Below are 19,096 nucleotides of genomic sequence, written 5' to 3' on the forward strand. Positions count from 1 at the left end.
CAGTGTCCATTTTCCACCAAAAAATAACCATTGGACATATTGCAACCATTTAGATTACACATTAACCATAGCTATTATTGTTTCATTGCAACATGCGATGAGAAATATAATTACGTCCTTAAATTTCATTTTATATCAAAAGAACCATATCATCTATAGTTTATTAATTAATAATTTATTTTAAATCACGTGAGGAGACAAAGTATATGCAGATTGCAAAGATAAAGTTTGATAATGTTTTTCTGGTATGGTTTAATGTTCGCAATTTTAAAAATTACATGCTCAAAGATATGTTATGCAACTATTCCTTTGTGTTATATTTGAATAAATGACTCAATATGGGAGTAATACATTACAGTTATGGCTGTCTTTAATTGATATATATTTTAGGCAAACAAATATATAGTATTTATTAAGGTATTTGCGTACACAACACTTTGCAATAATTTGGCAGTAATATACCATGTTTTTAGGTAATTATGCACAAATGGAGCAGTGAAATTGATTGTAAACGGATAACTATGCTAATCTCGGGTAAAACTTAAGATAGCCTTTGATTTTGGATTGATCCTAATTGCTATTGTGAAATGAGTGGTGTTGATTAACTCTTTCCTACTTTGTTTGTTTGATGAATGGAACAGAGATCCATGAAGACGAGGAATCAAAATTCTGGACACTAAGACTATTTCAGCAACTTCGATGCAGGTGACCTTCAGTAAGTGAGTGTCTCAGATGTTTCTAAAGAACATTATATGGATATGAATTGACTATTTTGCTATTGTGTTTTTCGAATGTTCTTTTGAGTGTACTCTTCTTCTGAATGTACTCTATATCAACTTATTCACAAGATTATCGTTTCAACTTGATGCATACTTTCTAATTTTTAGTTGTCTATAGATATACTACAAATATGTCCCATATTATATTTAGTAAGTTCCTCTAAATAATTAGTTCATTTTTATATTTTAAATGATATATATATATATATATATATATATATATATATAATATATATATAGTCACTGATGAAAGCGTTTTAAAGTAACTAAACTACCTGGTTTGCTATAAGCTACTAATTGATCCAGAGTCATTATAAAGATCGAATGTTTGGATATATAACAAATTTAGGTAGCTAAATGGAAAGAAAAAACTACAGAAATTATTTTCTAAAATAAACTACAGAACTTTTCAATAAAAAACTACAGAATGATAATTCTTAACGAACAAACTGATTAATTTACATTTTAAGAACTATTTGTTGAAAACTAAATAAATGATATATTCTAACAGATAAATTAATTTCAAACTAACCTCGTATACATATAAATTTCTTTTATGTTTTAAAACCTTGTATTCATATAAACTCTTGTTGCCTTTTATGTTTCATCCTAGTAGCATTTATTTTCTTCTCCTTTTTTGTAACTTCGGGTGATCCGGATCAGGGGGACAAGATTAAAGTCCCAATATTTGAATAGAGTCGATAAGTCGAAATACACTTGGACTGAGCCACCCTACTTTATCCAAAGTTAGGGTTGGAATTTCAGATATTCGAGTCGGTTCTGGGTAAATCGATATTTAGAAAGCGTATTCAATGAGTATGTGGTCGTTTTACAGTTAAGATTTATATCGGTTTAGAACGGTTTGGGTATACAAATATTAACCCAAAATTATATTTTTATATACTTTAAATTTTTAATTTTTTTAAATTTTCAAAAAAATTGAACACAAATAGACTATATATTATAGTATGTAATTTCAATGAAATAGAAGTGCTTTAGTGGTAAAGGTAATTATACATTTACCTTTCAACCTGGGTTCAAGACTCAGGAGATACAAATACATGTCTTGTAAAGTTTAATTGGGTATTCCAGCGGTTCTGGGTAAAACCGAAACCGAACCAATATCCACGTATTTATAAACATTACCGATTCTGGTCCATTTCGGGTCGGATTCGGTGTCCATTTCGGATCGGATTCGGTTTGGTATATTTGGTTCCGGTTAAAAAGTCGCAGGTCTAAGTAACTAATACGATCAAAAAAGTGAATCAACCCCAAACTAGGCTATCTAACACGCAAGTGAAATTATTTGAAAAAAGGATTAAAACTCAGAGAAAGCGATTCTACGACATGCCTCAAATTCTTTTTTTGCTTAAATTCCTGCTACGCCACCTTTATTATTACTTTGGTTATTTGATAGAGAATCCGGATTCCGGAGATCATTAATCGTAACATAAGACATGTTTCTCTATTCTCTTTTTATTCTCTTTCTGTTTACTTCACACATTGCATGAGCCTTTCACTATTAAATTATGAGTCACTAGGGAACGAACCTTGAAAATCAGGAAATGTTATATTTATTTATGTTCCTTTTTTATACTTAGATGTTGGTTTATGTATCTTAATAGTACTTAGATTCACCCTCTAAAATAAATTTTTAAATTCATCTCATCTTTAATAATCAATTAAAATGTTACGTAAAATAATAAATAAAAATATTAAATTATTAAAAAAACTCGAATAGCTAAAAATATAAATGAATTTAATAATAGCGATGCTAACACCGCATGCTAAAACCTTAGACCCTAAACTCTATATTCTAAACTCAATTCTTAAACCTTAAATCCTAAACTTAAACCATAGATCTTAAACCCAAACTCTAAATTCTAAATCTTCAACTCAAACTCTAAACTCTAAACCCTAACTTTAAACCCTAAATGAACAACATCAATATTAAGCTAAACCTTTAGGGTATAGGTTTGAGTTTAGAATTTACGGTTTGGATTTAGGGTCAAAGTTTAAGTTTATGGTATAGTGTTTGGGTTTATGATCTAGGTTTGGGCTTAGGATTTAAGATTTAGAGTTTAGAATTTAGATTTTAGGATTTTGGATTTAGGATTCAAGTTTAAGGTTTAGCTGGTAGCGTTAACGTCTTTAAAATTGAAAGTATTGATTTCAAGCTATTTTTTAAAAAAATTAATGTTTATTTATTAATTTACATGGCACTTTAATTGATTAGTCGACTAAATCTTGGTAGTTATGTCATATGTGATGAGTTACAAAACAAAAAAAAAATCTTTGTATTTTGAAATTCTTAAAAATTGTTTTTTCTTTCTGAACGCCTCTTGAAAATCAATAAATATGGAATCACATCTTTCTTCTTATTTTTGGTAACAATTTATAAATTTATGGATACATTCAGTTAATTCAGAAATTAGGAGTTTTCATACGAATAACATAAATAATAATTTTAAATATAACATTATTTTATTCTTTTTTAATTGGTTTCACTTTACCAATATTATTTATATATATTAGCTTTATTTCCTTGGAAAAAATAAAACTATAAATGTAACTATATAAAGTCTTGTTTATTTCTGTTTGGTTTAACTTAATTTAATTTTATTTAAACTTCAATAGAGTTATTATTTTTTCTAAAAACCCCAATTTTTATTTTAAATTATATTTAATGACTATTTATTTTAAATATGTGTCTTATTCCTTTATTTTAATTATGCCTATATTAAATAATAAAAATTCTAACAATTTTTGGCTTTTGCTTGTTTTAGTTTAAATGCATTCAATGGTAAGGTCATATTGTTAATTAACCTAATGTCTAATTTTTTAAAAATTTCTTTAACTATGAAAAAAATTATTAATTGATTAGTACTTTAGTTTGTATTTGTTAAGGCACACTTACAATTTATTCTGATAATATATATATATTCAATAATATTATATAAGTTAATGTACAAAAATTATATTTGTAATTTTTAAATAAATAGATATAATTTAACTAAACGTGATATAATAATTATTGTCATAAAACTGTATAGGAAATTTACTTTAATGGTGATATATAATTTATTATTAGTCATTATCATATTTCAAAAATTTTAACAAAGATATCAATATTTACAAAGAAATTTTTACATATCATAACTAAGTGATGTCATGCCACATTTTTGAAAAAAGTGTCATATTTTTCTTGTTTAAAATGAATATGGTGATGACAATTAAACAATCATTTCTAAAATAATATTTAGCGGATGTTTACTTTATTCCTAAGAGATAAATATTTCTTTTTAAATGTGTTTGAAGAAAAATACAGTATAAACTCTTTAAATTAATAAACTATAAATTAATAATACTAAAAATCTCTATAAAATAATATAATTTTATAATCCCAAATTGAATTTTTTGTTCAGTTAGTATATCGATAAATTAATAATCTCTATAAATTAATAAAAAAATTGTAATTTTGGTGTAGTTCCAACATTATTAATTTATAAAGGTTTCACTGTACATGTTTTATAAGTTTTCTATGAAATTTTATTAGTTTTAATGCAATTTTTATTAATTAATAATTTTGAATTGTAAACATTAGTAATGTTGAATTGTAAATTTCAAAAACAATTAATTATATATTTTAAAATATTATTGGTCTAAAATTATAAAAATAGTTTTTTGTGAAACTAATTATAAAAACTATTTTTAAAAATATTTAATTTAAAAAGACAATACATTTATAATCAAACAATGCACATGCTAGAACCGGTAATGTATTTAGGGATTCTTACAAAAGTTAATTTGTTTGAATCTACGACGTCATGGGAATACACTCCAGTCACTCACCAATTCACCATGTCATCAAATACGTGATGCGTTACACTGCACCACTACAATCAGTCACTAATTGCAAAACAGACCGATATCTGTTATATTATTATGAAACCCCCCCCCCAACAAACACATGCTATATAAACTCTCAATTGTTACATCCTCTAATAGCAACACTTCAAACATAACAACTACTATCATATAAAAGAAATGAAGACATCCCACACTGCTTTCCTTATCTCCATCCTTCTCTTAGCATCATTTTCATCTCTCACACACGGACTCATACTTAACGGTCTCCGCATCGGTGCTGTCAGAGTTAACGGCGTCCTGTTCTGTTCGCTTGACGGAAACCTCATTGGAAACAGTCCTCCATTATCCGGTGCCATTGTCCAGCTATCGTGCGCCGGGTCTCAAACCAATCTTGGCCAAGCTTTGACTAATCCTGCCGGAGCTTTCGTCGTCTTGGTGAGGCTTCTTGACACCCTCCTCTTTGATCCTTCCTCGTGCTTCGTCAGGGTTAATCTCCCTGTTGCCACGTGTTCTGTTTTCCCGCCGGACGGCGCCCTCACTGCGTCCATAAACCTAGTCAATATCGTGCAGACCGCTCTTCTCAACATTGCCAATTTCACCACCGGCCCTTTCGTCAGCTCTGTCCTTTGAATGAAATGTAAGGAAAGAGTACACAAAAGTCGTACGTGCATGTAATTTTTCTTTTTTGTTATTTGTGCTTTAGTTATGGTATGTTTATGCTGGCAACCAAAAAAATGTAAAAGCTCTAGCTTTATAGTTGTTTTGTAATTGTGTTCCGTTACCACCAACTTAATGAATAAAGCACGTACTTGTATGTTTTTTTTTTTTGAAACTACACGTACTTGTATGTTCTATTGGATGTTTTGCTACTTTTGGTCATCATTAATTGAACGAAATTTTACATGTACCACAGGGCCGGCCCTGAACCATGCGTAATGAAACATTTGCAACAGATCCCCAAAAATTTTGAAGAAAATTATATAGATATAAACCCCAAAAAAAATTTTGAATCCCTAAATTTTTTTTTTACATAGACAGTGCAAGATGTTCTCAAAATTTCAGAACTGGCCCTATTGTACCACACTGAAATTGTAAAACCTAGAAAACTGAACAGGTTATACATGTGTACTATTATCAAAAGATTATAGTTGTTTAGACCAGAAAAATTATAGTTGTGTGTTCGTCAACCTAATCTGACCAACATTTGGTTAATAATTTCGACACTATAATCATCTTACCACCACGACAATACATATAGAAAACCTTCCTCATATTTTCTCTGATTTTTATATCAGATTATCTCTTGAACTATCCTAAATGATCGAAAGCTTTTATCACTTTTACTTCAAATATGTAATCGGAAGAACATGTGTATACAAGTTGTTGAATTCCACCACCATTACATTGAAATGTACCAAGTCTTGCATTGAAATTGATTTTCGACCAATCTTAGAAAAGCAACAAAGGTATAACACAAATAAGGTAAAACACACAACACAATATTGTAAACGGCCAATTTTAGCAAAAAAAAAAATATTGTAAACGGTCAATTCCACAATGAACTTGATCTTTCTAGTGTTTTCATACACCAACTATTGGATCAAGCCAAAAATACCACAAATTACTTATTTTGTATTTCCAACAATTTTTTTTTCAATCTGGTTAATTACTACATAATTGAATCTGATTTCGGTTTATTTAGCTTCGGGTGATGAGGTGGCACACGAAGCTGTAGGAAAATTGGTCGGTTAAATGCCAGACCGAATTTTTTTTCTTTTTTTAATGACTTGATAAAATGACATAGTTTTATCATTTTCACTTATAAACATTTTGGGAAAATTAATATTTAAGGTTCATTGTGATTTACATAAACAAAATGAAGAATAAGAAAAAGGAAAAGAGAGGCGACATGCGAGATACATGAAGAGGCTCTTCTCCATACAGATATTGCTCGATCAATTTTGACTCTGAATTGGATTATTTTTTATCTTGAACAAGACTGCTGCTGATGTCACCAAAGAAGAGAAAGAGCAGAAACAAGAAGCTATTGGATAAAGATGATATATTAGAGATATATATTAGAAGATATATATGAGTTATGTATAGATAATCATAAAGTCCATGAGATAAGGACTATAGAGTTGTATATATACTTGAGTACATACATGAATAAGAGCACGTTGTTGAGTTATTTACATGGTATCAGAGCTTTGATCTAAAACAAATAAATTAGGTCAAGCTTAGTTCGTCAACATGGGCGATGATGATAAGCAAGTTGTGGCTAAGTCGAGTGAGGTTTCTTTGGTTTCTCCATACACACTGTTTTCTTCCGACAACCCGGGTGCGTTGATCACATTGATGCAGCTAAAGGGAGATAACTACAACGAGTGGGCTATGGAGATGTTGAATGCTTTGAGGGCAAAGAAGAAAGTTGGTTTTATTGATGGAAGTTTGGCAAAGCCGAAAGAGGATAGCAAGGAGTTGGAAGCATGGCTGAGCGTAAACTCCATGATTGTTGGTTGGATAAGATCTCTTCAATCGAGCCAAGAGTGAGATCAACGGTGACCTTTATCACTGAGGCTCACAAACTATGGGATAATCTCAAAAAGAGATTTGATGTTGGCAACAAGGTGCGTGTGCATCAGTTGATGGAGCAGTTGGCTTCATGTCGACAAAACGGACAGGCTGTAATTGATTATTATGGTCGCATGGCGGTTATGTGGGAAGAGTTGCAGACATATAAGCCACCACCGGCTTGTACTTGTTCAGATGCAACGACTTATGAGAAGGAGCGCGAAGATGAGAGAGTTCATCAGTTTATAATGGGACTAGATGACTCAAAGTTTGGGAACGTGGTTACAGCTATCACAGAGGCTGATGAGTTGCCAGACCTTGGCAAGGTATATGCGAAGGTGATCAGAGAAGAGGCGAGGATCAATTCGTCTAAAGGCAGAGAAGGAGGTCAAGAAGCTATTGGTTTTGTGGCTAAGAAAGAGACATCTCCTCAAACTGAGAATCGTGAACTCACTGGAAGTGGAGGTAACGTAAGAGGAGAAGGAAACAGAGGAAGAGACAGAACCTGTTATCATTGTGGCAAACCAGGTCATGAGAAGAATTCTTGTTGGCAGTTAGTGGGTTATCCGGAGTGGATCACTGACAAACAAAGAGCACGAGGTGATGGTCGCGGTGCAAGTAGAGGTACTGGACGAGGTGGTTATGGCAGAGGCAGTGGGCGTGGAGCAGCCAATGTTGCAACAGCGAGTAGTTCTTATGGTGCAGGCAATGATCTCACGCCTGAGCAGTGGAATAAGATAACTCAGATCATTCAAGAAAGGAAGTCTGGAGGCGGTAATGAGAAACTCTCAGGTAAATCACTTGGTGATGTAATAATCGACACATGAGCATCGCATCACATGACTGGGGAAAGTTCTCAGCTTGTGAATATACGAGATACAGTGCCTTGTTTAGTAGGCTTTGCAGATGGAGGAACGACAACATCAACACGGAAGGGTGACCTTGTGTTGAGTGATACTATATCACTGAAGGATGTTCTTTATGTTCCAAACCTGGATTGTTCATTGATATCGGTGTCTAAACTGCTGAAACATATGAACTGTTTTGCCTTATTTACTGATGCGATATGTTTGTTGCAGGACCGTTCTTCGAAGACACTGATTGGAGCAGGTGAGGAACGTGATGGGGTGTACTACTTCAAAGATGTCTCGATGGCGAGAGGAAACAAGGCAGATGGCAGTTTTGATCGTTTGTTGTGGCATCGGAGACTTGGACACCCAGCTTTTTCAGTTTTTTCTAAGATTTCTGGTGTTGAGAATAATGTTTGCTCAAGTTTTTGTGACATTTGTTTCAGAGCAAAACAAACTAGAGATGTGTTTTATGAAAGTTGCAATAAAACTACGAAGTGTTTTGAGTTAATTCACGTTGGGGCCCTTATCGAGTTCCATCCTCGTCTGGTGCTGCATATTTTTTAACTATAGTAGACGATCACTCACGGGCGGTTTGGACTTATTTGATGATAGCAAAGTCAGAAGTGAGAAGAGTATTGGAGAGATTTTGTAAGTACACAGAGAAGCAGTTCGGCAAGAGTGTACAAACGGTTCGAAGTGATAATGGCCAAGAGTTTTTGAGCTTAAGCAAATTTTTTATGGACAATGGGATAGTTCATCAAACAACATGTGTGTACACGCCACAACAGAATGGCAGAGTAGAGAGGAAGCATAGACATATCTTAAATGTGGCAAGAGCTATGTTATTTCAAGCAAACTTGCCGGTGAAGTTTTGGGGAGAAGCGATATCATCTGCCACTCATGTCATTAACATGACTCCGTCAAAGATATTGCAAGGGAAGTCACCGTATGAAGTTTTGTTTGGAAAGAAACCACACTACAGCTCACTTCGTGTCTTTGGTTCCTTGTGTTATGCGCATCGAAAGGACAGAAGCAGAGATAAGTTCGGTCCTAGGAGCAGACGATGCATATTTGTAGGATATCCTTTCGGGAAAAAGGGTTGGAGAGTTTATGATACAGAGACAAATGATTTCCTGGTGTTGAGGGATTTCGTTTTTAAAGAGGATGTCTTCCCGTTTCAAGAGGAAACCATGGCTCATGTGGATGAAACTAAGTTGACTGGGGGACCGGATGATGATTGGGTAATATCTACTGTCTCAGATACTGAAGACAGGGGGAGGTGACTCTGTTATGCCTGAAAAAGGGATTACTGAGACGACTAAGAGTGTATCAGAAGCTACAGAGGTTCAAAAAGAAAAGTCTGGAGCAGAGAAAACAGAAGTATCTTCTAGAACAGAGAAAACAGAGGTGGGAACAGAGTCAGAAAAGACTGTTTCATCGTTGGTAGAGAAAAATGTTCCAGAAAAACATACGGTTGAAGAAGGGATAGATAATGAGAAGGCGTCTGGTAGTGGAGTTACTAGTATTAAACCAACTGTTGAGGATGACACTGTTGTACAGACACAAGAAACAGAGCTAGGCAGAGGCTTGAGAGAGAAGATACCATCAGTAAAGTTACGTGACTATATCAGTTACAGTGCGTCTTGTCTTGAAAACCCCCATCACAATCTCACCAGCTCCGATTCAGAGTCTTCAACGATGATCTCAGGTACGGCTGCAACTCCATATCCTTTAGTAAATTATATTTCTGATGAAAATTTTTCGGAATCACATAAGGCATTTTTGGCGGCCATTGTAAGTGAGACTGAACCTAAGAGCTTCAAGGAAGCTATGCAACACAAAGTTTGGCGAGACTCGATGAAGGATGAGATTGTTGCATTTGAAGAGAACAAAACATTTAGTGTTGTGGATCTCCCGCCAGGCAAAGAAGCTATCGGAAATATGTGGTTGTATAAGAACAAGTATGGAGCAGATGGTAAGATAAAGAGGCGCAAATCTAGACTGGTGGTGCTTGGTAACAGACAAGTAGAGGGAGTAGACTTTACGGAGACGTTTGCCCCGGTAGCAAAGATGACAACTATCAGGAGTCTATTGCGTGTGATAGCGGGCAAAGGGTGGATCGTTCATCAAATGGACGTGCAAAACGCGTTTTTACACGGGGATCTCCAGGAGGAGGTGTACATGAAGTTGCAACCATGCTTTGGTCACTCAGACCCAAAGAAAGTGTGTCGGCTTCACAAGGCAGTTTATGGTTTGAAACAAGCTCCTAGGTGTTGGTATGCAAAGTTAAGTGAAGCTTTAACAACAGTCGGTTTCAACCATTCATATGAAGATTACTCATTGTTTATGTTCACGAGTGGTAATGTTGAGATCAGAGTCTTGATTTATGTGGATGATCTACTGGTGTGCGGAAATGATTTGGATTCTTTACTTCGGTTTAAGGAGTATTTAGGGAGATGCTTTCACATGAAAGACCTTGGAAAGCTCAAGTATTTTTTGGGTATTGAAGTTGGGAGAGGAGATGAAGGTTTTATGATTACTCAGAGAAAGTACACGTTGGATTTGATTACAGAGGTCGGACTGCTTGGAGCAAAACCGAGTGCTACACCCATGGAACAACAACACAAGCTTGGGAGAGATGCAAGCCCGTTCATTATACAGTCACAGAAGTACAGAAGATTAGTAGGAAGACTAATATACTTGTCGATCACACGACCAGACATCTCTTATTCTGTTCATGTTCTAGCTCAGTTTATGCAGAAGCCAAGGGAAGCTCACTGGGATGCGGCTCTGCGTGTGGTGCGGTATCTAAAGGGTACGGTTGGACAGGGAATTCTGTTAAGCTCGAGTTCTGATCTTCGACTTTCGGTTTACTGTGATTCAGATTGGTCTTCTTGTCCATCTTCTAGACGGTCGTTGAGTGCATATGTTGCAATGGTGGGAGACTCACCTATATCATGGAGGACTCAGAAGCAAGATGTTGTCTCTCACTCATCGGCTGAAGCAGAGTATAGGTCGATGGCGGAAGCTACAAGAGAGATCAAGTGGTTGAAGCGGTTGCTACATGACTTGGGGGCGCCAATGAAGGACCCTGTGAGGCTATTTTGTGATAGTAAATCAGCCATTTACATAGCAAACAACCCAGTTTTTCATAAGAGGACCAAACATGTGGAATCTGACTGTCACCAAACAAGAGATGCTATAAAGTCTGGACTGATTTCGACGGTACATGTCAAGACAACGGAGCAGATAGCTGATGTTTTAACCAAGGCGCTTGGTCGAGTTCAATTTGAGAAGCTGTTGTTCAATATGGGTGTTAGGAACTTCCATCTTCCCAAATTGAGGGGGAGTATTGGATAAAGATGATATATTAGAGATATATATTAGAAGATATATATGAGTTATGTATAGATAATCATAAAATCCATGAGATAAGGACTATAGAGTTGTATATATACTTGAGTACATACATGAATAAGAGTACGTTGTTGAGTTATTTACAGAAGCCGTGGACTAGGAGTTGAGCTCTCGCTCTTATGGCTGAAGGAATGTTCGTATTATCCAATGACAGACGTTCTATGACATACTTCTGTTTTTTCGATAATTTGAAACAAAGATGGACGTGTGGGCCGTGTTATATCAAACCCAAGAACAGAGTCTACATTGACAGTGAAAAATCAGATTCGGTTATGTAATAATTAACCGGATTGAAAAAGTTTATGTGCGAAATAAAAAATTAGAAAGTAGTTCGTGATAGTTTTGGCTTGACCCAGTAGTTGGTATGTGAAAATAATGGAAAGGCCAAATTCACGGTGGAATTGACCGTTTTCCCAAACATACACTATAGGAGAAGAACTCCACACAATGTATCTTTTCCAAAAGAAGATGTGTAGTAAATGCAGATGCAGTAAAAAGAAGTCTTGAGCTTTTCCCGAGTGACAAGCTTCACACACGGAATTGGTGAACTGGCTTATTTAAATAAACTTGATTATAGATAGAAATGAAGAATCTACGTGTGAGAATGTCCAAATCTTTTGTGTCATACAATAATATCACTCGTATTATGGTGTCGAGTACAATAAAAGGCTTAAAGATACGGCTCCTCCAAACATTAAAAACCATTATTGATGTTTCTCAGTACCAGCAAACTCTTTGATATGTCTTGACACCGATAAGAACACCATCACAATCAAAGTCAAATGTACGTATGTGCCTCCAATTTAAATTGGCTTCTTATGATACGATGTCGTTGCCGAATCAAAGTTTTTCTTTCTTTTCTTGTCAACCAAGTTTTTCTTAATCTTTAGATTGCAAAGTTGGGTAATAATTAATTAGCTATGATTTCTTGGTGTTGTTGTGAGCAATGTATTCAGTTCTAAAAAATGGTATAGCGGCAAATAAGTTCTAACAGATTTTTTTTTACAATCTGATTAACCGGTTCAAATTCTTTAAATGGGTCAAAACTGATTTTAAATGTTTAACTAAGTAAAATAAATTAATATCAAAATAAATTATGACAGATTTAATTATACTCTCTCTGTTCCTGAAAATAAGATTTTTTAGAGTTTTCACGTTTATTAAGATTACAATAAATATTTGTCAACTTTAGTTTATTATTTATGTTTTATACAATTTCCAATAACTATCAACCAATAAAATTTAATCAATTCAAATACTCACAATTAATGATTTTCAAAAATATACAAAGTACTTTAAAAATATAGAAAAACTTTTTTTTGTGGAACAAAAATAAAATCTAAAAAAATCTATTTTCAAGAACGGAGTGAGTATTATTTTATCATCAATTTATCTATGGAGAAATGAGAAATTTTCTCTTTATTTTGTTTCTAAGCTCCGGAGGAAGCGGATGAAGCTCCCTGCTTGCGGCCGATTATTTAATATATTAGTTTCGGCCACATTTTTTATCCTCTTTAGCCTATTGGTAGTGCAAGGGTTCGACAGCCAAAGGCCACAATTGCACTTTATATTTTTTTATGTTTTTTTCTTTAAAAGGTGGCCACATTTTTTTTTCTTATTTCCGGTCTTTCAAATTCAAGGATCAGCTTTGCTTCTACGAGTTACGTACCACTTCCAAAGGAAGCAAAGATAACAAATTGATGATATTTACATTAAATATAGTCAGTTTTGTTTCACGAATCCATAAACGCCTATTTTCGCCTTTAATGCTCGTTGCCTCTTTATTAATTTTTCTTCTTGATGTGCATTTTTACTCCATTCTCTCACATTAACCTAATTTTAGTCTATATACAATTACTATTTTCACACAATATTCTTGTTTGCAATATCTTTGATGTTTTTCAGGTACTGTTTGTTATTCTTTCTTTTTTTTTTACTGTTTGTTTGTTATTCTTACATCTGCAATATTTCTTCAATTACGGGTTAAACTTTATAATTAAAAACATTAAAGCATAATACGATAGCCATGAAAGTTAAATCAGGAGGAGGAATCTTACCGAGGAGATTATGTACCCAGTCAAACATCATTTGGAGAGGCCACAAAGAACAAACCCGAGTTCGAACGCGATTTGATCGAACATTATCGAGGTTGTGAGACCGTCCTTCGTCAATGGGACTACGGGAAACGCCTATGCTAACCTCGGAGCGACAAATGGGACAAGTATTATGAATATTCAACCAAGACACAATGCAGCTTGGATGGTACAAATGCAAACATTTCAACTCTTTTCCTTCTTCTCCAACCTCAAACTCCTCCTTGCATATCGCACAAACCTTCTCTTTTGCCAAATTCTCTTCCGAGATCGTCACCGTATTTACAGCCTCAATGGCGAATGGAGATGCCGGTGGTGGACCGGCACGTTCGTTAGGCAAGACATCAGCGAATTCGTCATCGGTGTTAACTAGTTCATGATTGAACCGGTTGCTTCTCGTTGAATTGATAAGATGGAGAGTGATCCAGTCGGTATCGGTATCCCAATAAGGTTGGTTTAGCCTCATAATGTCAAGCTCATCGTGGAGATTGATCTCTCTAGAACAGAAAGGACATAAAGGACCATATAGACCATAGTTTCGAAGCCTAATGGTGCGGCTGCAATGACGGCAATAGAAGTAGTGGAACGTTCTTGTTCTTCTTGTTCCATTCACAATAATTCTTGGACGATACTCAGATGTCATGTCTTAACGTGAAATTTAGTCTTTTTAGGATTAGGGTCTAGATATATGCATTTATACTTACATACGTGTATATGTTTTAAAGACGAGGTAAGACAAAGTCTGTACGAGTGAGTTATTCTTTTCTGTCTAGAGGAAGAATGGTGTCGTGTTAGTCGTGACCTCTGCTTTTGTTAACTCGCGAATCTTTGGTGATTTGTCTTGTACGAATCAAACATTTTAAAGATGCTTGGAGAATCAATTAGGATAAAGGGTTTACGTTAGCAAAGAAGGGAGTTATCAGAACGGCTCATTATCCGCCCAGTTCAACTTTGTCCGAATATTAAAACATCCACATCGCAAATGAATCTAAAAGATATTAAACTAAAAATGAATATATGATAATTAAATATTAAAATTATAATAAATTGGTGTCTAAATTAATATTAATAATAATATTATTTATTTCATATGAAACAAATCCTTATGAGTTTTTGGGATATTTGGATTGAGGATGCTTATAGATTAAAATTGTATGGTGTTCAAAAGATTTTTTTTTTTTTTAAGAATAAGATTAAAGTTGAACATAATTATGTTTTTAATCGTTTTTCCTCTTCTACATTACACATATGCCTCAGAGTTCAAATTTATAAAACACAGTTAAGATTTTACAATTTTATATTTTCTTAGAGAAACAATTTTATATTATTCTCAAAAACTATAGTTCCGAGAAATAAAAATTTGTTTTCTTGATGTACTCCCACATCATAACTTGAAACCTTCAAGAAATTTTCATCACATTTTTTTTGCCATTTCTTCATCACATATAACATACATAGAAAAATTAATATTTCATACTAGCTAAAGCCTAGAACAGGTAAAAAGGTAATTGTTGGTTTGTATTTGTATTTTTATTCAAGGGACATTTGTACTTAATGTTGGGAGATTGTTGAGAGAGATGTCTTTGCTAGTAGTCTTATTTGTTTCAATAAAATCCGAGGTTGGGGTGATACTCTTCATTTCTTTGTTCTTACCCCATAGCACAAGGTATAATCCTCCCACGATAATCACTGTACCAATTATGCTGTAATTTCGACATGTAAGATAAACCATTATGTACATACACAGATAACAAATCCATCTCCACAAAGAAATATAAAATATACATGAGTATTTGTACCTCCCCACGTGAAGTGTTTCGTTTAGAATAAATGATCCAACAAGAGCTACGAGGACAAGTGCTACAGGGCTAAATACCGATACAAATAAGGGTCCTCTAGATTCGACGCACCATGCGTTGACTGCTATCACCATTCCGGACATCACAACTGACTGCAACAGACCACATGAAAGATATGCTTTAAAGCCAACTTAAAATCTTCTCTCATGGACTCGTATGAATGTGGTATATGTACCAATATGACCGTCTTCGTTTTAGAAGAATTATTTCGTTTTAGAAATTTTTATTATGCTATGTTTGATAAAAGAAATAGTTTGCATATGACCTTCAATTAGTTTGACTGAACAAGACATAAATAATCGATATTTATATTTACCGCATAAGCAATCGTAAAGAGCCTGATATTCCATCCTAATTTCCATTCGTTCAAATCGCAATTCCAGCAAAGAGCGATAATAATAGCTACAACGCTTCCCGTCAGGTTCATTAGCGTCGCGTTCCAATAAGCCCCTCCAAATTGTTTGCTTACTTTCACCTGTAAACCAAAAAACGTAATCATAAATTCAGACATTTGATATCATTTATATTGTGCCTATCAAAATTTAGATGATAATAAGCCACGTCACGTCAATATTGTCTAGTACTATCAAAAAGTACTATGCATTATAATATATATATTCCGAACTATATTCCTTAATTGATGTATATTCCTTAATATACACCACATGCACAGCGATATGGAGAAGATAAAATAAAAAATCTTGCCTGCAATAATAGCCAAAATGCGTAGGAAAAGTTGCCACCAAAAACTAAAAGAGCCCCGAGGATAGAAATATGGTGGGAGGTAGCATCACGTGAGGGGTCATGTGATTTGTTCATTAGGTCAATGTTCGTTGACCACATATGAATATCACTTCCTCTGTAGAATATAAAGACAAGAGCTCCACCAACACCAAAGAGTGTCCCAACAACTTTAGCCTTCCCTTCTCTTGTTCCAAACCGTACACTCTCCATCCTATAGACCCACCAGAAATTGAATAGCGTATCCATACTATTTTGTTTTTGTTTTGAGAGTATGAACATGCAAAAATGGATTAAAATTGTTCTTTATTATGTAGACTTGCCTAAGAAACGCAGCCAATACGAAAGTGATCAAGGGAGTGAGAACGGCAGCAGCAGAAGCGAATGTTGCTGACGTTAGAGCCAGACCAGTAATGGTGAAGGTACTCGGTAACACCGAACTATTCAGTTATCATAAAAAAAAATTTGGTGCAAATTATGATCAAACTATAATAAATCTAACATATATATATATATATAATATCTGGAGTCCACAAAAGACTTGGAATAATCTCTAAGACATGTAAAAATTTAAGTATTCTTGTCATTTAAGACATCTCCAGGGGCCAAGAAGGAACCATATCGAATTGAATTGATGAGAGAACTCGATCCCTAGACAGCCAGACTTAATTCATATGAAGAGTGTTCAATCCACTCGAAGGAACCACTGGACCACACGCTCTTGATTAACTATAATATAGTTGTTTTTACATATTAATCTATATTAATATGTTAGGAACAAGTACTTATGTCACCATAAATTTAATTGACCTTCTATGTTTTTAGTACATGTTGGTTTTAAATGTAAAACCATTGGTTGGTGATATTGGTTAAATTGGTTGATCATACTGATTACGTTGAAACGTAATCGTCTAGAATTTTCTACGTCCAGGTACGTGCATGTTAGACTTCAAATGTAAAACTACCGGTTGGTAATATTGATAATATATGTTTTTACTATATGTAGACGATTGCTTGAATATTCAGTCTTCTCGTGAATGTGGTTAAGAATTAAGCCCTATTATCCTAGCTAGCTATTGCATTAAAATGGTTAAGTTATGTAACAGTAAGAATTAAGCAAAAAACGGTTAAGTTATGTAACAGTAAAACCCTATATGTTCGATCATTTATTTTGAAGAAAAAAATGGTTGGGACTTGAGGAAACAGAAACATAAAAGGAAAATTTGAGTTGCGGTTTTCAGCACATGTAGAGCGTGAAAAACTTTTGTGTGTATGTGAAAATTGACGTACCCCAGTATCCCCGAGAGAAGTGCTAGTAATAGAAGATTCCATGTAAACTCTGGCCTCTTCTTCCTGGCCGATCACATGGAGTTATACAATGAGACAAATTGGTCAAAGTTATTAATATCAAAGCATTATGAGAAAAACAACCTTTGAAAGATGAAAGAAAGCGGAAGCATGAAAAGTGTAGCGAAGAAGAGACGATAAGCCACGAGAACTCTTGGCTCCATACCATCTACCACCGCAAGCTTGAACAAAATGTTCAACACTGCTGTTGCTATCTGAACCACCACCATTGCCGTTATAGCCTTCATTTCTCTCCACATTTCATATATTTTCCTAGCCATTTTTTGCTTCTTTCTTCTATTTTCCCACCCAACAAGTGAGAGAGAGAGAGAGAGAGAGAGAACACGTAGCCAAGTGAGATAGAGACACTCCTGAGCCCATCAGTTATATTTATTATACCCAGATAACTATTTCTTTTTTATTTCTTTTCTTACCCAATATTTATTGTCTCTGTGGTCCACTAAATTTTAGTACCATAAATGAGTTGTGATATGAGAAGATGCTGAATTCAGGTAAAAATATGATACCGGAATATTATTATAGATTTAATAATTTATCATATCTCACAAGTTTAATTTAAAGTGCTTCTAAAGTAATGTATTCAAAAGAAACTATCAGTTATCCAAAACATTATAATTGAAATCTCTACGCAAATCAATAATCACCAATGGCAGTGATATAGCAAACAAAAGATTTCGAATAGTGAACATATCTCTTCTCTAATTTTCATCTAAAAATATTTTTGCCATCTTTATTTTGATGTTACAGTTAACATTTATAATTATGATCAGTTGAAAAACTTACTCTCACTCATTTTAAATTTTACAAGATTTTTCCATAATTTCAATATTATTTAAACTAGACATCTCTTACATAAATGTACATTATACAAAAAAAAAGTAGATCTTATATGGTTAAATAAAAAGTAAATTTTATTTAACCATCAATGTTATTTATCTTATTATAAAGGATCAAATAATACTAGGCATTTGCATATAAACCGATAACCGAAAACGGAACCAAGAAAACTGAATCCGAAACAAAACCAAAGTTCACAAATAACTGAGCGGTTTCTATATTTAAAAAAAACTAAACCAAAACAGAACTGAAACTAACCTTGAACCGAATGGGTTATGAATATCTGATACATAGTCTATAAAACCAAAAATAAAAATTATTTTTAGTTTTAAAATTACCAAATATTCAAAATATTACTTATAAACCAAGTTTCCAAAAAATCGGATTCTCCAAATATTTTATCTAAAATATTTAAAATTATTTGAATTATCCTAAAGAACCAAATTATCCGGATATTTTTTATTCAAAATATTTAAAATTTTATTCGGATTATCTGATTTTCTCTAAAGAACCAAAAATTCTGTTTTATCCGAATTATAAAAAATTAACCAAAAAAAACAAAACCGAATAAGAACTGAAGGTTTATCCAATATTAGTTGGTTAATATAATTTTACTTAAACCAAATTAAAGTAAAATTGAATTTCGTAAATAACTGAACAGTTAATATATCTTATAGAATTAAAAACTAAAAAAATCAAACCGGAAC

The 19,096-nt window shown here is 33.7% G+C and overlaps 4 protein-coding genes across 5 annotated transcripts; 2 read left to right on the forward strand and 2 right to left on the reverse strand.

Moving 5' to 3' along the window:
• Positions 1-4,826: 4,826 nt before the first annotated feature.
• LOC130508490 (phylloplanin-like) lies at positions 4,827-5,279 on the forward strand. Its single transcript, XM_057004028.1, has one exon. The coding sequence runs from the start codon at positions 4,827-4,829 to the stop codon at positions 5,277-5,279; it is 453 nt and encodes a 150-aa protein (XP_056860008.1).
• Positions 5,280-6,902: 1,623 nt separating this feature from the next.
• On the forward strand, positions 6,903-9,357 carry LOC130508491 (uncharacterized). Its single transcript, XM_057004029.1, has 5 exons — positions 6,903-7,148; positions 7,259-8,015; positions 8,106-8,197; positions 8,303-8,411; positions 8,828-9,357. The coding sequence occupies exons 1-5, from the start codon at positions 6,903-6,905 to the stop codon at positions 9,355-9,357; spliced, it is 1,734 nt and encodes a 577-aa protein (XP_056860009.1).
• Positions 9,358-13,152: 3,795 nt separating this feature from the next.
• Positions 13,153-14,293, reverse strand: LOC108835626 (uncharacterized). Of its 2 annotated transcripts, none has more exons than XM_057003680.1 (2): positions 13,549-14,293; positions 13,153-13,324 (listed from the first exon to the last, which is right to left on the reverse strand). In XM_057003680.1, the coding sequence occupies exons 1-2, from the start codon at positions 14,225-14,227 to the stop codon at positions 13,320-13,322; spliced, it is 684 nt and encodes a 227-aa protein (XP_056859660.1). In that variant the 5' UTR covers positions 14,228-14,293; the 3' UTR covers positions 13,153-13,319. The 2 variants fall into 2 exon arrangements, with proteins under 2 accessions (XP_056859660.1, XP_056859659.1); XM_057003679.1 differs by having other exon boundaries at positions 13,153-13,450; positions 13,549-14,292.
• A 723-nt stretch (positions 14,294-15,016) lies between these two features.
• LOC108840945 (WAT1-related protein At1g68170) lies at positions 15,017-17,865 on the reverse strand. The gene is made up of 7 exons (XM_018613745.2): positions 17,616-17,865; positions 17,475-17,537; positions 16,508-16,624; positions 16,149-16,398; positions 15,760-15,918; positions 15,384-15,535; positions 15,017-15,287 (listed from the first exon to the last, which is right to left on the reverse strand). The coding sequence occupies exons 1-7, from the start codon at positions 17,810-17,812 to the stop codon at positions 15,119-15,121; spliced, it is 1,107 nt and encodes a 368-aa protein (XP_018469247.2). The 5' UTR covers positions 17,813-17,865; the 3' UTR covers positions 15,017-15,118.
• Positions 17,866-19,096: the final 1,231 nt, after the last annotated feature.

The sequence above is a fragment of the Raphanus sativus genome, chromosome 2, assembly GCF_000801105.2.
Source record: "Raphanus sativus cultivar WK10039 chromosome 2, ASM80110v3, whole genome shotgun sequence".
Classification (NCBI taxonomy): domain Eukaryota; kingdom Viridiplantae; phylum Streptophyta; class Magnoliopsida; order Brassicales; family Brassicaceae; genus Raphanus; species Raphanus sativus.

Bases quoted from the DNA above. Each gene is read 5' to 3' on its own strand.
- LOC130508490 (XM_057004028.1), top strand. From the start codon at position 4,827: ATGAAGACATCCCACACTGCTTTCCTTATCTCCATCCTTCTCTTAGCA.
- LOC130508491 (XM_057004029.1), top strand. From the start codon at position 6,903: ATGGGCGATGATGATAAGCAAGTTGTGGCTAAGTCGAGTGAGGTTTCT. The intron at 8,016-8,105 runs GTAAATCACTTG...TACGAGATACAG, and splicing joins CGGTAATGAGAAACTCTCAG to TGCCTTGTTTAGTAGGCTTT. The intron at 8,412-8,827 runs GTTTGTTGTGGC...ACAATGGGATAG, and splicing joins GGCAGATGGCAGTTTTGATC to TTCATCAAACAACATGTGTG.
- LOC108835626 (XM_057003679.1), bottom strand. From the start codon at position 14,227: ATGACATCTGAGTATCGTCCAAGAATTATTGTGAATGGAACAAGAAGA. The intron at 13,451-13,548 runs GTAAGATTCCTC...GAAATATTGCAG, and splicing joins CTGGGTACATAATCTCCTCG to ATGTAAGAATAACAAACAAA.
- LOC108840945 (XM_018613745.2), bottom strand. From the start codon at position 17,812: ATGGCTAGGAAAATATATGAAATGTGGAGAGAAATGAAGGCTATAACG. The intron at 15,536-15,759 runs GTAAATATAAAT...GGTCTGTTGCAG, and splicing joins TCTTTACGATTGCTTATGCG to TCAGTTGTGATGTCCGGAAT. The intron at 15,288-15,383 runs GTACAAATACTC...TCGAAATTACAG, and splicing joins GAAACACTTCACGTGGGGAG to CATAATTGGTACAGTGATTA.